The sequence below is a fragment of the Dendropsophus ebraccatus genome, chromosome 3 (assembly GCF_027789765.1).
Source record: "Dendropsophus ebraccatus isolate aDenEbr1 chromosome 3, aDenEbr1.pat, whole genome shotgun sequence".
In the NCBI taxonomy this organism is placed as follows: Eukaryota; Metazoa; Chordata; class Amphibia; order Anura; family Hylidae; genus Dendropsophus; species Dendropsophus ebraccatus.
In genome coordinates, this window is record NC_091456.1 from 166,741,011 (window position 1) to 166,764,276 (window position 23,266).

General features: G+C 42.8%; 1 protein-coding gene across 2 annotated transcripts; it reads right to left on the reverse strand.

The window, feature by feature from the left end:
• Positions 1-403: 403 nt before the first annotated feature.
• On the reverse strand, positions 404-22,311 carry PRLR (prolactin receptor). 2 transcript variants are annotated; one of them, XM_069964751.1, is made up of 9 exons: positions 22,101-22,311; positions 9,609-9,725; positions 8,230-8,362; positions 7,697-7,866; positions 6,837-7,006; positions 6,111-6,252; positions 4,506-4,605; positions 3,294-3,363; positions 404-2,371 (listed from the first exon to the last, which is right to left on the reverse strand). In XM_069964751.1, exons 2-9 carry the CDS (start codon positions 9,673-9,675, stop codon positions 1,358-1,360), a joined length of 1,866 nt encoding a protein of 621 aa, XP_069820852.1. In that variant the 5' UTR covers positions 9,676-9,725; positions 22,101-22,311; the 3' UTR covers positions 404-1,357. The 2 variants fall into 2 exon arrangements, with proteins under 2 accessions (XP_069820852.1, XP_069820853.1); XM_069964752.1 differs by lacking the exon at positions 22,101-22,311 and adding an exon at positions 19,481-19,557.
• Between the last annotated feature and the right edge of the window lie 955 nt (positions 22,312-23,266).

Sequence of the window (23,266 nt, forward strand, 5' to 3'; positions counted from 1 at the left end):
CTACTCCGTCCCTGTGGCTGTGATCTTCAGGACCAGCACAACCAATCCAAAAATTAACGGAGAATGAACAGAACTTTATACAAATTAATTCTAATATATTAGCCATGTTTCTGGGGTCACCACGCCACCATGTAGTGCTTACTTGAATTGACAAATTCGTATATATATATATATAAATCCTATACAGCAACCTATTTCTTTAACTGTGCAAAGAAAGGTTCTTGGTGATCAATAAAAATGGACAAATCCCTGCAGTACCTTTGCATGGCCAGCAGATGTCACTGCCACTAAAGCTGACTCAAGTCACAATTTATGGCATGCTGGAGAATGTAGTTCTGCAATATGTGCAAATCCCAAATCGCTTTAACATGCAGACTAGAAACTGACATTATACAGCAAAAAAAAAAAATCAAATAAACTGAAAACATAATCCTTGAGTTGGCTGTCCCAGAAGGACACGAAATATAAAGTAAGTTCCACTTAATATTATACATCTTATAAAAATATTCTGTGAATACATCTAGCTGGTAGTTTCAATGTATGTTGTGAATTATAAGGTCTAGAATAAAATGTCTGTAGAGAGCACTTTAAAAGAATACAGGTAGAGCCTGAGTATTGTAGACATTCTAAAACATCTCATCATAGTACACACTCCTTGGCTTGAAGAGAGTCAAGTGAACCTTCCCTTTAAGCTCCATTAACCCTAAAAAATAACCAATCAGATAACAGCTTTCAATAGACTAAAGATGACACAAGGAGGGGTTCTCAGACTCACCACCCATAGCAAAAAAAATTCCTTCACAGCCATTTCCACAGCTCCCCACCCCAGGCTAGACAGTTCTGCCAACACCTGTGGACTGTCTATGGAAGCATATATCTGATCTGGTTTTCTATAGGAAATTCTTTACAATTTTTGTGAAGTGTGTACATTACAAAACGAAAAGTGACAAAAGTACAAGGTAGTAAAAAAAAAAACAAAACAAAAAAAAACACCAAGACAACACAAAGAGGCAGAAAACGACAATCTCCTCGCATAAAAAGTTATAAGCTGTTCCTCTTTGAACCAACGGACATAGATTCAGCCTGATGGTCGAAAGCAGGAAAACACCGCACTAGATGAGCATCTCAAGACGTGTAGGCAACATTACCTGATTCATTCATGACTTAGATCCCTGTCTACTGCCATTACGTGTGGCCCCTTATGAGGCTCAGCCCATACCAGAACTATTAACATCACTGATGCTAGAGGGATAAAGTGACCGCGTGATGACTCAAGTTCTTGGAGAACTGAAGACCAGTGGAGTCATAACATGGCTGTCTCTGCCATGTGCAAGAGTCTAGTCCTCCTCTAACAGGATCAGGGCAAAAAGCATGATGGGTCCATGTAACCCATTCCAAGATTCTTAATGTCACCTTCATTTATACCAGGTTTGATGAAGCCCATGAGTTTTTCTGCTTGGCTTTGTTGGGGCTTCTGAATGAATTCCTTCATGACGTCTCCACCACTCAGCGGACTTACTTGAAGCTCTAGATTTTGCATTAAAACTAATGCATTGTCGGCCTCAACCCTTTCTACCTTTGAATATTCCTGGCTTGGAACCAGTATAGAATATTGGTCCGTTATAATGTTATTTTCTTTGTGTTTTGGTATTAATGCTAGTGCACTGTTTTGGTTAACTTTGTGGACTTCAACATAGTCCATTGTTCGAGGACCCATTGTGAAGGGCGTTTTCTCGTTGAGTAACAAGTTCAACATGTCGGCCTCAACGCCCTTGGAATAAAAGTCTCCCAAGTCACTCTGTTTGTTTGCGTTTTCTTCTTCAATGTTCTCGATTGTTCGAAAGTACATAGGTTGCCTCTTGTCTTCTGGAGGCATTGTGAACTTCGACATGTTGGCATTCATGACGCTAAGCGCCAACTTACAAACATCTGTAACATTGTGATAATTTGATTTTGGTGACTGGTTTCCAGATGTTTTGTCATCAGACCAGTTGCAACTGGATTTGTTGTAATTTAAATTTGAAAATGTAGGGTCCATGGCATTATTTTGTAGGGCCCAAGGGGATCTTGGTGCCAGATGATCATGGACACCAATCTGGATGCTTTCGAAACCCTGTGATCGTACTCTTTGGTCTTTAATTCCTTCAGAGAGAGCAAAGGGGCTATCGCAGCTTCCACGGCCAGAGTCATTGTCTGTATCCACAGGGGAAACTTTCATGTGTTGGCACTGAGGGTCTTTTTCTGGACTGGACATGAGATGCTCTTTGCTGTCATCTACTTCTAAGAATTCCACCAGAAGGTCTTCACAGTCTGAGGTTGGAGGAAATCCTTGGCAACCAAGAGCACCCAATAAGTCTTCAGATTTTCCACTCTGATAAAAGAGAAGAAGAACTTTAAAATCCAGACATTTTAGGGTGTGTTAACTTACAGTGGTCTTTGATGGGTTAAGGAAGGTCAACAATGAAAAAAGGTTGGTGGAGGCCCCTTGGCAAAACGTTTGGTGGAGGCTTCTGTCTCGTCTATGTGAACCAGATACCAGCTAACCACCACAGAACCACTCTCAACAAGAAGATCCAACACGCCCGACCCTTCCCTCACATCATCTGTTTGGAGGCTGCCATATACTTTAGACAGTCGGTTGAATCCTCTGAAATCTAAGGTGTATGGGTACTTTTACCTAGACAGTTAAATCACTTAAAAGGTCCCCATATACTTTATATCTCATCATAAGGTGTACTGTGGTCTCCTGAGACTCCACCATCAGATTATATTGATTGATATAGGGTTTGTGGACAATGGAATATCACTGTGTGACTTCTTTGTTCTCTGAGAGATAAGCTGCTGCCAGAGCAGTATGGCTACAGGTTACCCCTCCCTGTAGGGAGCACAGGAACGGGGAGGATGGAAGAGATTGGCCAACAGTTATTAAAGGTGTATGCCCACCTTTAGAGATAGAATCACATGGTTCTCTTCTCTGCTGGATTTGATAACCAAATGACCATGCTGGCCCAACCTGTAGCCTACAAGGAGAATGTTAAGGCTGGAAACTGAAGGCTCCCTTTCACCACTGAACAACTTATCCATTTGGAAGGCCTGACCTGGACAGAATGGTAAGTCAAAGTCACAAAGATGGTGGAAGCCTTAGGGCACCACCCTCCAACACTGGCTATCTATGTAGGATCACAGTTTAGGACATACACTACACTTGTTTCTCTACAGCCCTTACAATCTAAGCAAATGACTGAAATATATATGTCTACGGTCATGATTTTTTACAAAAAAGCAGCATTTACCTTAAGTAGTTGGGTATCAAACCCCATAATTTTTGGTCCGGGAACAGGAGGACATATACAGGACATCCAACTAAAAAGATAAAAATAAGTCAAACATTCAAAAAAGACAGCATAAACACAAATAATCATATAAAATGGTATAGGATGGTATCTATAGGTATAAAATGGTATCTATAGGATATGCTCCCGGGTTGTCTAGTGAGCAGGGAGGCATTTTTTAATCATTTTTTTAAGCATCAGTTTAAAAAAATATAAAGATAGAAACCTATAGCATTGCTTACGTGTCTGCTCTAGCTCTGGTACTGGTAACTCTGTTTTGGGGCGCTGAGAACCAAAATTAAGTTGTATAATCCAACTAGTAGAAACAACTCGGCACCACGGCTCCTGTCTCAGCAGTTAGTATACAGACACATAGATACACGTCCGTGCGGTGCTCTGTAACAAACAACTTCTGTCCAAATCATCAGCTAGAGGAAGTGTTTGTTTGACACAAAACGTGCGTCGCTGAGACCTGCTTGCCATGCTCCCTCTCCCTGCGTTTTTATGATTTTTCCATGAAATAATAAAGAAGAAAATTTCCACGTTGATGGGTGAGTGCCTGATCTTTTTCTCACTATACAAAATTAAGTTGTACTTTCTGCTTGAGCAGTTGCTCAGTACAATTCCCAGAATGCATTGCTTACCCTCACAATCCTCCCACCCTGCTATTCCCCTCTCCCAGCACTCCTGCCATTTCCCAGCTCAAAACTATTGTAAAAGTTCTAATTTCACTGTAGACTATTGCACAATCAGTGAGGTTGCAGCACCTGCTGTGTTCTGCTCCTCTGCCTGTGTCATCATTTATCACAAAGCATAATGTCCCAATCAAGATATATATGTATATGACTGGGAAAAGGCGTGTAGAGGTGGTTGCAGAGGCTGGTCAGAGGTGGTGACATAAGAGGTGGGGCTAGAGCTCAGAAACAAGATCAAGCCAACCTACTAAGACAGCAGAGGAGGAGGTGTTGTCTCTGGAGAGAGGGACAACACAACACTGACAATGAGAACTGCACAACTTCCTGCCAGGGGTAAATCAAGAAATAACCTGCTGAAACCCGTACTATTAGTGATAACACTATATTAGTAAGTTATATGTCTTGGGGTGATTTATTTAAATATTGATACTGGAGTATCCCTTTAGCTCATTCCCCTTTTACAATTACATACACTTACCTGCATCCTTTTAGCGCCATTGTCCAGATCATTGTCAAGCATATGATGACAGACAACACAGCAATGGATACCCAGAGTGTCAGATCACGTTTCTTTGTGACTATTGGAAAGATAAAGTCATTTATGGATCAGTATATACACGGATTTTAAAAGATTAAGTCCAATGTGGTATCCCACTACTGGTGTTTTCTTCTGTACACCTGTCATAAATTTCTCAGGCTAAACAAGTGGTAGAGAGAGTATGCAGTTTCCCCACTAGGTGTCAGTATTTCTTAGGTATGTATTACTATTTATGCACAGCTGAAGAAAGGTTATGGGTTAATTATCTATATGTACTATGTGTTATGTGCTGGCCACCAGGAGGTGCTCTTTTTTTCCTATCCTCTTCAGCCTCTCTTTACACACACTCTGCCCCGCCACTCACAGGCAGGTACACAAAGTCCACTGTAGGAGGAGTTGCTATGGTGGAGGAATTGGAGTCAGTCTAGTCAGGTTTCTCAATGATAGAGGACACGAACAAGACAGTTCTTGCTGTAGTTAAGCCAGGGCCTGACTTTTGCCAGGTACCCTGACCGGAACCGAGCGCAGATGCAGCTAAAGGCAAAGACTTCTTCTAAAGCAACTACTATTTACACTAAGTAGTTCACAAGTAGGGAAGAGCAGCCACCAAGGAAAACCCTAGCCCATGCCAGAAACCCATCTAAAAAGTGCAGGACAGACTCTTGAAGAAATAGAAGCTGATCCCAGTAGGACAAAGCTACCGTTATATAAAAGTCTACATATCCTACTGCACAGTACAGGTAACTGGAAAACCACGGGCACCTGGCTAGACCCAAATAACCACGACTGGGGCTCTTGCTACCCAACTGGGACAGGTTCGACGATACCAGGGAGCAGAACGACGGTCAGGCGTAGTCCTCTTCTCTTCTCTATACCTTCTACAAGCACTACTACTACTCTTTCCAAGCACCTACTGTACCTCAAGCACTCAAGTTTGTGTCAAGATTATGTCTATCTGTAAAACGTGTACTGTTGTATCCTCAAAGCTCTTCAGTAAAGTTGTTATATTTTTATATCTCAAAACGCACAGGACTCTGTCTATCTCTTCTTGCACCTGCACCTATACACACACACCACCACATAACTTGGGTTATTTTTCCCCTCTACTGTAGGTGGCGATACCAACATCCCGGGTGGGTCAGTTGCCACTCCTGGTTGCCGTGACAAGAGCCCAAGGGACCCTCAGCAAACCCGTAAGGTTACCTACCATTTTGGGGAACATACTACCGGTCATACACAAACAAGTACCAACATCACACCTGCGTGCTGGACTAGCACTGGCGTCGCGACAAATAATATCCCTAGCCAAGAAGTAGCTAACAACATCTAGCAGTAGTGCAAACACCATACACACAGTACCACAGCCCATCCAATCTATAGTAAGCCTGGGAACCAGACATTGCTATATCTAACTCATGGGCACTCATTAAAACAGCCAGCACAAGCTCATATAAAAAATTTTTAATATAGCTATTGGACGTCTGCTTAAAAAAAAATATTTGCTGCTTCATAATCATATACTATATCACACTGTCTGGTCCATACCTCCAGGGATTTGAACATAACCCTCTTCGCTCCATTCACTCCATTTTCCAGTGTCGGCCTTACATCGCACCTGGACCACATAATTTTTCCCTGGTGTTAAGCTAAATACTTTCAGCTTGGTTTGTTGTTCCACACGATGTTCCTACAATGGGAGAAAACAATATGGAATCTTACATATGAAAATTATATTTTCAATAACAAAAAAAACAAAAACCATTCAATAGTAAAAAAAGTTACATAATAAATTAAAAAAAGTATATATATTATGTTCACACACACACACACACAATCAGATGGATACCAGTGATCAGAGATAGGGGTAGCAGTTTTTGTGAGGCTGAAAAATTTGTTTTTACACTTTTGTTAGGTGATTTTTCAGCCAATAATGTGGCTATTGCAATGGCTATAGACCCCAAACATGGTTCTTTGCAAATGAGACTTGTGTAAGTATAATGGATGTATTTTTGCACCTTAACAGCCAAACAAAATCTCTGGCCCCCAATCGGAGTTGAAATTAAGGAAAAGTTTAGGGTACAAAAACAGTTTTTTGGGTGAAAATTTAAGAAGGTGCAAAATATCTTAGCAAAAAATTGAGCTTATACAAATCCTTAAAATGTTTTTGTATTAATGTTTTTTTTTTGTATATTTAAATCAATCACGGACGAGCCCCCAAGATTAGACTCATTTACATGAGGAAACTATATTGGTTATTTTGTCCTGATTTACCTCCCATATTTGCCTTTTCTCCTCTCTAAGGCGGACTTGATATTCTAGCGTCATCCATCCCATTTTAACATCAGCTTTTTCCGGTGGGTTCCATTTCACCAACAGATAGGGCACGCTGGATTCATTACCCTCATAGGAGAAGGACAGGTTTCTGGGAGGGTAGGGTTGCACTACAAAGAGTCAGAGAAAGATATTAAAATAGTTTGGACACAGTAAGAGTATAACATAGAATAGTTTAGATGCCTTTCTTACAATCAGTCATGTGACTAATAGCACATACAATTCTAATTATGTAAAAGGTCATTTATTCTCTCCAATGTTTTTTTAAGTTCAGTGTGTACAAAGATGAGGACATAGTTTACAATTACGGGTAAAGTCATTCTTAGAATGCTGACAAATATTCCAGGGACGTTTTTTTTATAGACTCCATGGTATAAATATACATAGGCTGTAGGATTGTACAGCTCAGCATTTAAGCTGTGGCCTATTTACAGAGTGTATAGGTGCTAGACGATGACTCAAGAACAGATGTCATATCTATAAAGAGAGGGGGACGGGGAAGGAGCACAAGCAGCTCATAGATATGACCACAGACAGTTCTGGGTGTAGTGGCACTGAGTTTGCTCTTTGGCTCAATGACCCAAGTTAATGTGTTGTTACAATACGTTACATATGGGCAACGGCTTTACATAGGCATGCAGGTAAACCTTGCTAGTTTTACCAAACTCAACTCTGCTAAATGTATAACATACAGTCAAAGCTGTTTATGTAGCTGATACAAGGTTAGATCAGTTATTAGTGCAATTTTCCCTTATCAAGTAAATCGTACCAGCCATTGGATTATTTTAAAGATGTCTTACCTATGTCAACTATTTCAAAATCCAATAATTTAGACGTGTTCCATCCGAGAGCGTTGGAGGCATTTACGATGACAAAATAATACATCCAGATGGAGGAATGCGCTTTACTAAAGTAGCAGGAATTAGGACCGGAAGTCCAATAATCTGGACACTCAACTTGGGTTTTATTTCTGTAGAGAAAAAAAAATGAAATCTTCATGTAAGACACTGCATCAAGAGCAAGACACCTGCAATACAGTATCACCACCTACACCCAACTACTATAATACTGCCTCCTATGTACAATAATATAACTTCTATAATACTGCTCCTATGTACAAGAATATAACTACTATAATACTGCTCCTATATACAGTAATATAACTACTATAATACTGCCCCCTATATATAAGAATATACTATAATACTGCTCCCTATATATAAGAATATAACTACTATAATACTGCCTCCTATATACAAGAATATAACTACTATAATACTGCTCCTATATACAAAAATATAACTATATATATGTAACTGATCAGCAGTCTTACTTTTCAGTCCAGTACAGTAGGGTGTAGTTGGTCGGCAGTCCACCATCAGACCCTGGTTTCCACCAGCAGGTAAATGTTTCTTTCTCATAGGACCGGCAGTGGCTCACGGTTGGCTCTCCGGGCGGTGACTGAGCTGTAGATTAGGTAATTAGGTTAAGTAATTAGGTTACAATGAGCCAGATCATTACATGGTGACTTAGGGTCCTATTACACAGGCAGACTACGGCTCGATCATTTTACTTAGCGAGCGCCGATTTTCTTGATTGGCACTCGTTTACTTGACCTATTAGATGGCCCGATATTCGGGCAGTAAGGGCTGCATTGACATCGTTAGCGATGTCCATGCAGCCCTTACACAAACACCTGTTACGTTCGCTCTCCCTTCTCCTGGTCTTCTCTTCCGTGCTCCGCAGATTCCCGATCCTGGCAGCTGCAGCATCTGAGCGGCCTGTCAGCTGACTGGCCGCTCAGCCAATCACAGGATGGGATCGCCGCAGCCTGTGATTGACTGAGCAGCCTGTCAGCTGACAGGCCGCTCAGATGCTGCAGTCGGCGGGACCGGGAAGCTGCAGAGCACAGGAGAGAAGACCGGGAGTGGGGAGAGGTAAGGTATCAGGTATTTGGGAAACCGCCAGCCGTCGACCAAGCATCGCTATTACACATAGAGATGTGCGGTCGGCGTCTGTCGATTTTAGGTCCAAACCTAAACCAACAATCAGACAATGATCATTGTCATCGGCTGATTGCTGTCCCTATTACAAGGAGCGATAATTGGCACAATTCGGCCGATTAACTCTCCATGTAATAGAGCCCTTGGTGGTTGGTGTTGGTGGTTCTCGGTGTTTGTGGGTTCAAATCCCCTAAAGAATGTTTGTACGTTCTCTCCCTGTATTTGTGATGGTTTCCATCCACTCTGGGAATATAATGGAATTTAGACTATGGAGACAATGTACGTAATGACAGTCCCAGTGCTAAGTAATATATTAGCGCTATAAATTAAGGAATTATCATTATGTATAATTATATTTAAACTCTAAATTTAATTGGATGATGCATCTCATAACTTTAGACTGTCTAGCCAACCAGGAGTCTAGGAAAGTTGCATAATAAACTCTGATGGTGGTAATCGTTCAACCTTCCAAGAATTAGGTATAATTTTTAAAGAAATTGAATGTTAAAGGGGTTATCCAGTATTAGGGGGAAAAAACAAACAAACAAACAACTGCTACTTTTCTGCAAAAACAGCGCTACCCCTAAACCCAGCTCCATTCACTTTAGTGGAACTGACAAGAGTGGCGCTGTTTTTAGAAGAAAGTAGCCATGTTTATCTAAGCCTAGATAATCCCTTTAAGAAAACATTTTGTTAGCTGAACACTTACCATCCAAAGCTGTTACTTTCATCAATACAAGTGGCACCAATAGGGTACAGACCACTTTCTGCAGCATTTTGGCTGCTGGCTTGAAGTCCTCTTCAAAAATGAATTATTGAGGATCCACTGCAAGAGAAAGACATGTGAGGATAGTCAACATATTTACTATAATAGAAGAACTTGTTTTACAGATAAATAAAAATATACAGAGTGTAGTACCACTTCTGGCCTACAGATGTCACTGGTGTCTACTATATCTATTCTTATAAAGCATACAGAGCAAACAGCCACCCCTATTGGCTGAAAATGAACAATACGCCAAAACAACCTTTTTTATGGTGTTTTCTTTCTTTCAAGTGTGTTTGATTGTATTTATTATTCTCTAATATTTAAAATGAGTTTTTAAAACTTGCCTAAACTCCAAGATATACTTTCAGTCCTCATTTTTTGTCAAGTGTTATAGCCTAATGAAGTTCACCGGTTGGGGACTGAAACCAGCAGTACCTGTTCTGGAGACTGTAACCATTACGCCTGTGTGCTACTTAAAAAGACAGTAATGTGTTATTTCTATAAATTCCAGACGGGTACAGTGCACCCCTTACAACACCCTCTTACTAATCATAGCCTGTTACTATCATCAGTCTCCCTGTACATCTACCAAGATGTAGGAACATTTCTTCATGTTATTACCCCTCTTTTTAGGAAAAGAAACTGAATTTAAGAACAAGAGGACACAGCAAAAGGGGAAAGATCAGAAGCAACGTGAGAATATATTACTTTTCTGAAAGAGTAGTAGATGCCTGGAACAAACTTCCAGCAGAGGTGGCTGGTAAATCTACAATAACAGAATGTAAATATGCCTGGGATAAACATATCTTATTCTCTATAGATAAGAAGGGAAATACTAAAAAGGGCGGACTGGATGGACCAGGAAGGCTTTCTCTGCCTACAATCATATGTTTCTAGTTCATTAAAGAGTAGTCTGCTCCACCCAGGGTAAGCACTTTTGGTTGCAGGAACCCCCAAGTGTGGCTCTGGTTAACAGGGAAGACTGCTCATGAATCCCACCATGCCATTCCACTATTGAAGTCTTTGTTGTCCTACAGAAAAAGTGTATTACACTAATTATATATATATATATATATATATATATATATATATATATATATATATATATATATATATATTATATTATATACACACACACACACAGATAAGGGAGCCTCCGACTGTGCAGGACACTAGAGAAGCGCCTGTCTCTGCATCTGTGCCCCTCCATCCCATCTGCCATTTATATACTGTCTTCCTATGCAGAAGAGCAGATGTGGCCGCTTCCTCTATAATAGCCCCTGCAGCCATTGACCTCCTGTATATGTTCCTTCCAATAGGATATTGTGTAGTGTAACCTGTTATGACTGAGGTTTATGCTGAGAATAGCTAGAGGCGATTATAAGCATGGTATAATAGCTCACTGTCATTGATATGTATAAAGGCGTCCAACATAAAGAATCAGGTTACAGTATTGAGTTATCTGAGATTGGCTTACTGGAACCCGTCCAGCTCAGGATACGGGAAGCTCCGCAGCTCAGTGTATTGGAGCCCTGTAATAAAATCATGGCACTGCATGGTCACGTGGAGCCGAGAACATGTGAAGCTGGAGACAGATCTGTAATGTCATATTAGGCCGCTACCAGTGGGAAATGGTTTGGCTTTAACACACAGTGATGCTTTATACTGTGAATGCGATGCATTGGCTGAGAGAGGTTTCACTTTAGTGAAATTTTAAAACCTTCTGGAAGGGGGTGGAGCTAATTTAGCCAGGATCCCGCTTCAAGAGGTATCCTATGAGGAGATATTGCTAAGGACTGCACAGCTCTGACCTCAGGACTGGCTTATATCACCCCAACAGCTAAAGGGAAGCATAGTCTGAGGACCTTCACCCCGCAGTTGGGAATTGCTTTGCAACTGGGGTACTCCGATGCAAAAAAAAAAAAAAAAAAAAAAATCAACCAAACCTCGAGGTATTGTGAATTTTTAACAACACTTTTTTGGGTTGCAGCGGTCGACAAACTTGTATTGGAACTTTGCTGTTTGCTGTTTATTGTCCTGGCCTTGGGGTTTGTTCTTCCTACCTATGATGTTGGACTGTTATGGTGAATTTACACATAACGATAATTGGCCCGATCGTACGATTAACGATGTCGGAGTAAGGATTTTTTTTTCATAACGAGCAGCGTTTAGACGGTACGATATATCGTACGGAAAATTAGTTTTGCAATCGTTTTGCGAACGCTTAAGCCTATCTCACACATTGGTTAAATCAGCGAGCGACTGTTCACACGGAACGATTTGCGATTTTTTTGCGAACGACGAACGACAATTTGATAACATGTTGAAAGATGAAAATGAGCGATGTATCGTTCGTCGTTTGATCGTTCGCTGCGTTTACACGTACGATTATTGTTCGAATTTGATCGTTATCGCGCAAATTCGTACGATGATCGTTACGTGTAAACGCACCATTATAGGCCCTATTACACGGGATGATTATCGTGCGAAAAATCGTTAAATCGTTCAAATTTAAACGATAATCGTTCTGTGTAATTGCAGGCAACAATTGAAAAACCGTTCATATGTCGTTGATCGTTTATTTAGATCTGAACCTAAAATTATCGTTAATCGTTCACTAATCATTCGCTATAATTCCACGTCCGTTCGCTCAAGTTCTGCGTTTTTTCACTAAGCGTTCAGTGTAATTGCACATTGTTTATAGTTTTTCTGGGATCAGAAGGAATAAACGATCATAGTAACGATCGTAACTAACGATTATCGTTCTGTGTAATATGGTGAACGATTTAAGGTTAACGATAAATAATCTTGTTTGCGATCGTTTATCGTTAGTCGTTGAAAATCGCTCAGTGTAATAGGACCCTACTTCTTGCATCGATCACTGCCTTTTTATTGGCCATTGACTATCCTGACCTTTACATTATTAGGGGGGCTTAAGGGTAATGAATGGGAGGAACCGCAAACTAACCCAAGAGATAAGATTTCCAATAGAAACGACAAAGTGACAGTTCCAGTTAAGGAACTAGTCGCCTGGATGTGCTTAGATTCCTTCGCCTAATGTAAACATAAAACACCTTATAATAGCAAGCCGCCTTTAAATCCCTTTAAATAGAAACATTTGTTCTGGCAAATTCTAAATGTAAACAAAAGAAAAGAATCTGTCACAAGGTTAAGTATGCAGAACCCTGGGATAGTCTTCAGGAACAGATCCCATCAAAATTCCTGCCATAATCCCAACTCAGATCATAGACGCCGGCTCAGGAATCTGCCATCACAGGGCGCAGACCTGGAGGGGTTAATTAACCCCTAACGTTCAGGTCTGTTTGAACCTCACAGATAATATGTTGTCATATTCATCCTTTAGAGTTGTTAATAGTTGGGCCTCCTACTATTAAGTATTCCATTACTTATCAGCTGCTGTATATCCTGCAGGAAGTGGTGTATTCTTTCCAGTCTGATACAGTGCTCTTTGCTGCCACCTTTGTCCAGGTTAGGAGACGTTTCCTATAGGATGTTGCTACTGCTCTGGACAGTTCCTGACATGGACAGAGGTGGCAGCAGAGAGAACTGTGTCAGACCGGAAAGAATACACCACTTCCTGCAGGACATACAGCAGCTGATAAGTACTGGAAGACTTGAGATTTTTTTTAATAGAAGTTACTTACAAATCTCTATAATTTTGTGGCAACAGTTGATCTGAATTTTTTTTTCTCTTTATCTCTTTAAAGGGTCAATTGACCCTGTAACAAGTTTATTTTGTATAACTAGAACATAAGCTGAGTGTAAATTAAACATTCTACAGCTTTCTAATATATTCTGCATGGCATCACGGGTTAACCAGCCTGGTCACACAACTGGGCCTCTCATTCAAGGGGCTGCCATAACACAACCCTCATTCACTTGAATGAATGTTGGAGTCACGTGGCTTGACAGCGCGACACAGTGGTTCCTGTTCGCTCTAATCCTGAGTATTCCTAAAGGTGGCTGCTGTCAGTCATGGCTGCCCCTTATATGTGATCAGACATCGACACATGCACAGCATGCCATAAGTTGTCACCATGTTTTATTATAGGTGGCTTTATATGGCTGTTCATATTTTTTCCCCCCCATCATTAAATTTAGGCGAAAAAAAAACAAAAAAAAAAAAACACGTTCTGTCCACCAGGGGGCGCTGCAGCATTAGTAACTGCATGGACATGAAGCTAAGCCAGATTAGTGCAGTTTCTTTTTTAAGATTGTTTTTTTTTGTGTGTGTTCAGGTGAGTGCGGCGGAGTACAGCGACCTCATTCTGCCTTCTGTAATGTCACACAGCCAACCAGAGAACATTATAAAAAAAGACAGAGGGACACGGTTATCAAAAGGACATAGAGATCTACCTTAAGCATTTAAAATCTACTACTTAAAGGGGCACTCTAGGCAACCTTAACATAGGACAAAATTACTAATGTTAAAACCTGCTGTTTTTGTCAGTAAATTAAACATTTTTTAACCTGCAGTTTTTTTTTTGCTTTTGTGACTATTTCCACCCGTCTAGCCCTAGTTGTTGCCCCTCTCTGGGTCGGGGGTTGGGGGGTGGGTTGTACTGCCATCACCTCATACCCCAATTTTTGGGGCTAACAACTTGTAGTGCTGTGGTGGGAAATATTTTGGTATTTCTACTTTGAGGGGCACTATTGAATGGGGTCTAACTACTGTGGGTGGGCAGTATCAGTGACTATTTACTGTGTGGGACACTAATACTATTGGACTGGGGTCCTATTGGGGGTAACTCTTGTTTGGTGGCACATTATTGGAGTAACTACTGTATGAGGGCACAAATATAAGAGTAACTACTGGGTAAGGGCACAATTATGGCTTTGCTACTATGTGTGGTTACAGATAGGAGAGTAATTACACTCAGCACTATCAGCAGCTGTTTGCTGTGTAGGGCACTAATAGTGGGTAAACTATTGCGCTGGGGTCCAGTTGGGAGTAACTCGAGTGGGGACACAATTAGGTGTGTGGGCACTAATAGTGATGGTACTATTACATGTGGTCACCAATAACTACGGGATTGACGATTTCTATGTGTGACAAGGGTTTACCTCACTCATGGCTTCAAAAACCCGACTTAAAAGTGATGTAACTGGCACAATTTGGTGCAAAGTGTCTCAAAGTGTTGCAACTTGAAGGAAACCCCCCACCAAATGCCCTAAGCGGAAAGCAGGTTGATAAATCTAACAGAATTTAAAGTGATTTTTCTGGCAAAATTATATATTGTTGGCCTATCCAATCAGCAATACCAGACTGGCGAGGCTCCTAAGTAAACGCAGCTGACTTGTAATACCACACAAAACCTGAAAACAGGGGTGGTGGTGTTTTTGCCAAACCCCTTGAGGGTGAATGCAGATATAGAGGGTGTAATTTTGTGCCCCCTTTAATAGTTGGTTGCCCTCTTTTTTCTTCCATATAGTCATTGTATTGTATTGGAGGGGAAGGTGGCGCCAGTGGCGTCTTAAGCTGAAGGGGAGGTGGCCCATGCGGAGTCTTAAGCTGAAGGGGTAGAAAGTGTACTGGCACTTGGATCAACTTGCCACCTGTTGTCAGTGTGCAGAGTGACTATATGTAGTGCCACAAAGACCTGCTAAGGGAGTACTCTAGGCCACCAGGAGATGCATGGACGCCATAGGAGACCCTAAGCGTAGCTGCACAAGGGCTGAGCAGATCATGGCCGGTGGGCGGAAATCTTAGAAGAGGAGACCCCCAGGACTCAGTCCTGTGCGGCAAGTTCTGAGAGACAACAAGGGTGGGCGAGACTGGCGGTCAGTGAGACATTGGTAGCCCTGAGGCTATGGTGAGGCCTATCCGACCAAGCGAGAGGACTAACAGAGCTAAAAGGGAGAGTGACAAGCCGAGCGTGTAACAGGAGATCTGTACGAGTCTTAGAGAGTTCCCCCTCCTCCTGGGGTGTAAGAATAGGGAGCTCCTTCTGTGCAACAGTGCGGAAGAACAGGATTAGGATTGTTGTGCGCTGTCACAAGTTGCATCACGTTGTGCTGCAGTCTTCTATTACAAACCACAATGGCACCCTTCAGCAGACAGCGCCCCCTGCAGCAGTCTTCCATATGAAACCACAATGACACCCTTCAGCAGACAGCGCCCCCTGCTGCAGTCTTCCAAATGAAACCACAATGACACCCTTCAGCAGACAGCGCCCCCTGCTGCAGTCTTCCATATGAAACCACAATGACACCCTTCAGCAGACAGCGCCCCCTGCTGCAGTCTTCCATATGAAACCACAATGACACCCTTCAGCAGACAGCGCCCCCTGCTGCAGTCTTCCATATGAAACCACAATGGCACCCTTCAGCAGACAGCGCCCCCTGCTGCAGTCTTCCATATGAAACCACAATGGCACCCTTCAGCAGACAGCGCCCCCTGCTGCAGTCTTCCATATGAAGCCACAATGGCACCCTTCAGCAGACAGCGCCCCCTGCTGCAGTCTTCCATTACAAACCACAATGACACCCTTCAGCAGACAGCTCCCCCTGCTGCAGTCTTCCATATGAAACCACAATGGCACCCTTCAGCAGACAGCGCCCCCTGCTGCAGTCTTCCATATGAAACCACAATGACACCCTTCAGCAGACAGCTCCCCCTGCTGCAGTCTTCCATATGAAACCACAATGGCACCCTTCAGCAGACAGCTCCCCCTGCTGCAGTCTTCCATATGAAACCACAATGGCACCCTTCAGCAGACAGCGCCCCCTGCTGCAGTCTTCCATTACAAACCACAATGGCACCCTTCAGCAGACAGCTCCCCCTGCTGCAGTCTTCCATATGAAACCACAATGGCACCCTTCAGCAGACAGCGCCCCCTGCTGCAGTCTTCCATATGAAACCACAATGGCACCCTTCAGCAGACAGCGCCCCCTTCTGACCAGGACTGGATCTGTATTAGCTGCCTGGTGTACACTACTGTGTGATAGGTAACTGGCCACAAAGTAGTGAAGGCATCCATGAGCGCAGCCTCCATATCTGGTGACTGATGAAGCCCCAGAAGTGGCGAACCGGCGGGACAGACTGTTCTCCCCGGAGTCACCGCAGAAGCACAGCCATTGTCTCCCACCCCCTATTACCTCCATTTACCTTTCCCATAAGGACAAAGCCTACAGGCTATGTGTGATCTGATACACTGAACACTACACAGCCAGAGGGATGGGGACACTGTCACATAGGGTTACACTACCAGCTCTGCTGTTCCTCCTGAAATGGCTGGAGGCCACTGGTGGCTTCTGTATTGTATAACAACTACACCCATCATACGTCACTTTATAATGTTGACGGAGGACTCTATTATGACTGAGCAGCAATGAAGCAAAACGTACACATTAGGCTCTAGCCACAGGGGCAGCAGAGCAGAGTTTGTCAGGTGTAAGTTTCAGGAGAATGGAACCATCAGATGCAGCAGAGCCGAGTTTGTCAGATGGAGGTTCTAGCAGAGCTGTCAGATATAGCAGAGTAGAGTTTGTCAGATGTAGTTTCTAGGAGAGCTGTTAGATGCAGCAGAGTTGAGCATGTAGGATGTAGGTTTTAGGAGAACTGGGAGAAAAAATAAAACTTGTCATCTGTAGGTTGCAGGAGAGCTGTCAGATGCAGCAGAGCAGAGTCTGTTTAAGGGTACAAACACACACGGCATATACGCTGCGTATTTACTGCTGCGATACACAGCAGATTAGATCTAAATAACTGAACACAGTATCAAATCTGCTACGTATCTGCTGTGTGTTTGTACCCTAATGTAGAATTTAAGAAAACTGAGATGCAGCAGAGTAGAGTTTGTCAGATGGAAGTTCTATGAGAGCTAATGAAGAGCTACATCTGAACAAGCTATAAGACACATCAGAACAGATTGTGTTAGATGTAGGATCTAGGAGAGCACTCATTTTAGAGCAGAGTTTGTCAGATGTTGGTTTTAGGGAACTTGTGAGATGCAGCAGAGCTGAGTTTGTCAGATGTAGGTTTAGGACAATGTTCATAAGAAGCAATGCAAAGTTTTTGCAGAGCTGCTTGTAGGCAATCTATTAGATGCAGCAGAGTTGAATGTGCTACGCCTAGGAGAACTTTAGATGCAGTGGAACAAGTTTGTTGGGAACCTGTCAGATGCAGTAGAGCCGAGTTTGTCAGAATTAAGGTCTAGCCGAGCTTTTAAAAGCGGCAGAGCTGCATCTGTTATCGCTAGGCTCTAGGAGAACTGTCAGATGCAGCAGAGCCGAGTATGTCAGATGTACTGTAGGTCCTACAAGAGCTGTTAGATGCAGATAAGCCAAGTTTGTCAGATGTACAGTAGGTTGTCTGGGGACGAGTTTGTCATTTGGCAGGACATACTGGAACATGGTACTTCTACCTCATTACCTCAACCTAGGGCTCTGTCTTGATGCAGATACAATGTGGTGCTTTGGTGGTTGTAGTAAAGCTGTTATACGCAGCAGAGCTAAGTTAGATGCCAGTTGCAGGATTGCTATCAGATGCAGCAGAGCTGATTTTACCAGATGTAGGTTTTAGGGGATGAATACAGTACATAGTCCAGAGAGTTATTCTGAGGCAACAATGTGGTCTCAATGAGCATAATGACACATTCACCTCTACTACATCTGTGCGCCTAAGGATTCTGATTACAAAATGAATCATCATCATATAATCTGCATGTAAACTCATAAAACTCTAGATAAATCTAGTCTTGAAGTGATCACAAGACGTAAATTCAGCTCTGCTACATATTCAAATGTTTATATTAGCAGCTGGTTGTTACACTGCTTTACTTGCCTCTGTTGGGGCATGCTGGGAGTTGTAGTCTGACAACAGCTGGGGAGCCATTGTAAAAGGACTAGATTGTATATACAGTGCTGAAAAGATTCTAGTTCTAAAAAAAAGGTGTCTACAGTATACAGATGTAGAAGAGCTGAGTGTGAAACGTATGTATACAAAGACAGCTGAAAGAAAACATCAGCTCTGCTACATCTCCATACAAGCCAATGCTATACTGATGGACCATTTTGGCATCAATTACCCCCTCGATGGTGCCCCCTTATGGTTATTATAGGTGTTACAGAGGTATTATCCACTTGATTGTTATAGCTTCCCTATACACATACAGCACGTTTCCATGAGAGTAGAATACAGGAAAATCTTTTGGCAGCCAAATCCCACTATATGAAGCAATGCTAAATTTGTCATTTCTATGTATGTCTCTGGAAAGGTTCCCTACTGGGCTGAACAACAATATTTTTGATGTTAGTCCTTAAAGGGACATACACTGCTAATTAGAACATCACCATATTAGAGCAAAGGCCCCCAACTAGGGGAGGCTGTCAGGGCATGATGGGAGTTGTAGTTTTGCAACAGTTGAAGAGTCACAAGTTGGGTAACATTGGTTTACAGAGCTAATTTGCATGCTCTTTCCCATGGTGCATTGCCAGTAAGACTCCCTACACCAGTTGGGTCTTCTCATTGAGAACCAGTACCCCAATGAGGGATGTGAAAGTGCCACAATCACTTAACTAGTCAAATATGGGACCCCCTCCCAACCCAGGGGGTAACAGATGGAGGGATAATAATAAAAATAGCTCACAATGTAGCCCCTGCCCCCCATTATCTTAAATTGGTATTATTTGGCCCTTTTGCCAAACGACAAACTCAGCCCTGCTGCATCTATACATTACCGTCTACCCCTCCTCCCCTGGAGCCTACGGTATTAGCATAATTCCACTTCTCTGCCTCGTTTCCTTACAGGCTGCTGGCACAGTGACAAGGCCAGGTTCAGATTACTTACTGGTCTTTATCCTCTCGAGGGTTAACCGGCTTGGATGGCATGAAAGCGAAAACCCCTCGGTGACAGATTGGGGCGCAGCGCCCGTCACTACCTCCTTGTTATCCTATCGAACAGCCATCTGATCAGGCCCAATAGCACACGGAATAGCTGAGTGCAGAGTTGTACATTCTGTCACTTGTACTGGCGCTAGATCTCGATCAGCCTCTGGGTGGCGCCAAAGACACTAATATATTCCCATTGCCAGCCAAAGGCCCTGTTAACCCCTTCCTTCCCACTTTTGTCAGGTGCTGTGCAACCAAAGTAAGGCACAATGTGGCGTCGCTGTCACCTTCTAAAACAGAACACGGAATAATGACAAGATCGCTATATGGAGCTTTAGTAAATTAAAGAGAATTTCTACCTTATACATGTTGCGGGATTTTAACACTGTGACTAATCCCAGAGGTGATCACCCAGCTTTCCCATATTCCTGAATAGCTGTGTTGATAGACGCTGAGCGCTATACCCAGAATCCCCATCATCATATGACCCCTGATCCCTGGCACATGACAGCTGCCGCTCTCACATCACTGCACCTCTCACCCATCCCTGGGCAGAGCGCCATCACCTGATTAGTGGGTGTATCCCCCCCAACCCTAAAATAGAGAGTACTCTCCGTAATTAAAAGATTCTTTCCGGCCCTAGAGTTGCAGATCCTGTTTGCACAGATACATCAATTTACATTCTGACCCAAATTTACACCTGTTTTCAGTTTCATGGACTGGTGAACCCCCATGTAATCTGGAGGTGCTGGCCTCTTATCCCAGGCTGGGATGATTCTAATATGGGGGGGGGGGGGGGACAGTCCACTCAACCAAGTCTAATCCTAATCCGGCAGATTTAAGACACTAATCCTGAGGTGTGATAATCTAATCCTATGTGTGGGGGGAGCGAACAACAATCCCATTTAATGGGTGCAAATCCCCAATCACAATCTGTCAATGTAAATCACTAATCCCAGTGCAGGGCACTTATCACAATCTGGGGTACTGACCACTAATCCTAACCTGGAGGGGTACAGTGTACTAATCACAATCTGGGGGTACTGACCACTAATCCTAACCTGGAGGGGTACAGTGTACTAATCACAGTCTGGGGGTACTGACCACTAATCCTAACCTGGAGGGGTACAGTGTACTAATCACAGTCTGGGGGTACTGACCACTAATCCCAACCTGGAGGGGTACAGTGTACTAATCACAGTCTGGGGGTACTGACCACTAATCCTAACCTGGAGGGGTACAGTGTACTAATCACAGTCTGGGGGTACTGACCACTAATCCTAACCTGGAGGGGTACAGTGTACTAATCACAATCTGGGGTACTGGCTGCTCATCCTCTATAAAGGGGTAGAGATTATTAATCCCAATCCTAGATTCTTCTCAATCTGATGGAGGTAGACCATTATTCTCGATGTGAGTACTGCAGATTTGAAGATTGCCGGCCATTAATCCTAGACCAGCAAACTAGCTAACTAGCAAAACACTAATCCTGAAGAAAGTTCGGATTATTAATCCCAATCCCAGAGGCATGAACCAATATTCTTAATATGAGTACAGACTACTAATCCCGATCTAGTCATAATCTGGGGGGTTGCCTGTAATAATTCTCAATCTGGGTATGTGAGCCACTAATCCCAAAAAGACTATCAATCCCAATCTGAGAGTGGCCGATCAATAATCTCAGGTTGAGGATTGCAGATCATTCATCTCCATGTAGAAGTACCGACTACTTCTCCCAGTTTTAGGACTTGCTAAAAAAAACAAAAAAAAAATCTGTTTTGTCATAGGAATAAAATAAACCATGGCGGTGGCGATCCCGATGGCGCCCAATGGTCCTCATTAACTTTAACAACGTTTTCCAGTAAACTTGATGGAATTCGGAATCCAGCACAACTCCTTACGTCTGTGTCCCCCAAGCTGTGGTGCTCCCGCAGTTATTTGCAGAACTACCACTCCCATCATGCCGTGCAGCCTTCAGCTGGAGAGCCACAGGTTGGAGAGGGGGACACAATGGTAATGGTAATGTTCAATATTCTAAGGGGGCCTTTACACAGAGAGATTTATCTGACGGATCTTCGAAGCTAAAGCCAGGAACAGACTATAAACAGAGAACAGGTCATAAAGGAGACTGAGATTTTGGTTCTTTTCAAATCCATTCCTGGCTTTGGCTTCAAAAATCTGTTAGATAAATCTCTCTGTGTAAAGGCACCCTAACTGATCAACTTTGTATCAATTTGTGGCTGTTGCTAGGTTACTGCAGAACCTTCCGCTTCTTACTACACACACACATATATATATATATATATATATATATGTGTGTGTAATCACAGGGGTGGGTGGTAAGAACACATCTGACCACAGCTCTCATTGCTGTCTGTTACTATGTATCAGTGTGAGTATACAGCCACTAGGTATCCAATAGACCCCTTGCCTCTATATACTGCTGAAGTCTTCCTATATCTATCTGTCATGTCACCACACAAGAACACACACCACAGAACAGCCACAAAGACAAGTCCAGCTCTGCTCCATTTCTGCGCCTAATCTGACGCATTCTGCGCCATATGTAAGGCTATTACCTGTCCGGAGCAGCAGAGGGCATCCCTCGCCTTCCCGCACTCTCCCAGGCAGCGTCCTGTCCTCTCTTCCCCATATTCCCCGGCTGCGCTATGCAGGGATTTGTCCTGTACAATCCAGTGGAAGCGGTGGGATAGCGCCCCCTGTGGCCGGCAGAGGCAGCGTGCCCTCCGTGCCCTGTGCCCAGCAGTATTCCAGCAGGATTCCCAGCTTCCTCCCGGCTCTTCTTATATTTAAAAGCCTTGACTTCTCATCCTGACTGTGTCCTGCCCATGAGAGGAACGTCACAGCTGCCAGCAAAACCCGGCCCGGCCTCCCTGCTCCTCCCGGGGAGTGGAAATCCACTGACACATTGTGATTTACAGCCAGCCTGCTGCCCACTGCACTCAGGGTGCTGGGAAAACACGGGCATCTGCAGACTGGGGGCTGCTGCTAGTGCTATGGTGGTGTAGCAGAGCTGGATTTGTCATACACTGTTTGGATTATAGGATTCTACGTAAAACCTCAAATGATATAGTGTAAGAATAGTTATATAGCGCCAAGAATACTTTAATTAATTTAATAAAATACTTTGATTACAAGTATTTATCACTATATATATATATATATATATATATATATATATATTTAGAGCGTCAACAAACTATATAGCACTTTACCATTCTAAATGAGGTTTGCCAGACGACAAACTCGGCTCTGCTACACTTGCGTACACTGTAAACCTACTTAGAATGTTTATTTGCAGTTGTTTGTGCTGTTAGTCCTAAGGAAACCACTAATGTGGTGATACTGCAAACAGTTGTACCAGTTGACAAATTCAGCTCTGCTACAATTACTTATAAGTACTAACAGCTAAAGACTATATTGCTGTGCCAGGTGACAAACTCATTTCTACTACTTTGCGGCACACAAAAGATGATTTCTAGATATTTCTTTAATATATTTTTGTTATTTTTACTGAAGTTATATGTAAGACCACAGATGCTATGTTGTAATGAGGTTGGCCAAACAGCCAAACAGCACACTCACCTCTGCTACATTTGTATATGCATTGTCTTTAAAAATGTTTATATACAGTTGTTTTTTTTTAAATTATGGTTCTATTTAAATCCTTGATAGTGTGATATCATAACAATTTGTGCCAGTTAGCAAACTCAGCACTGCTACA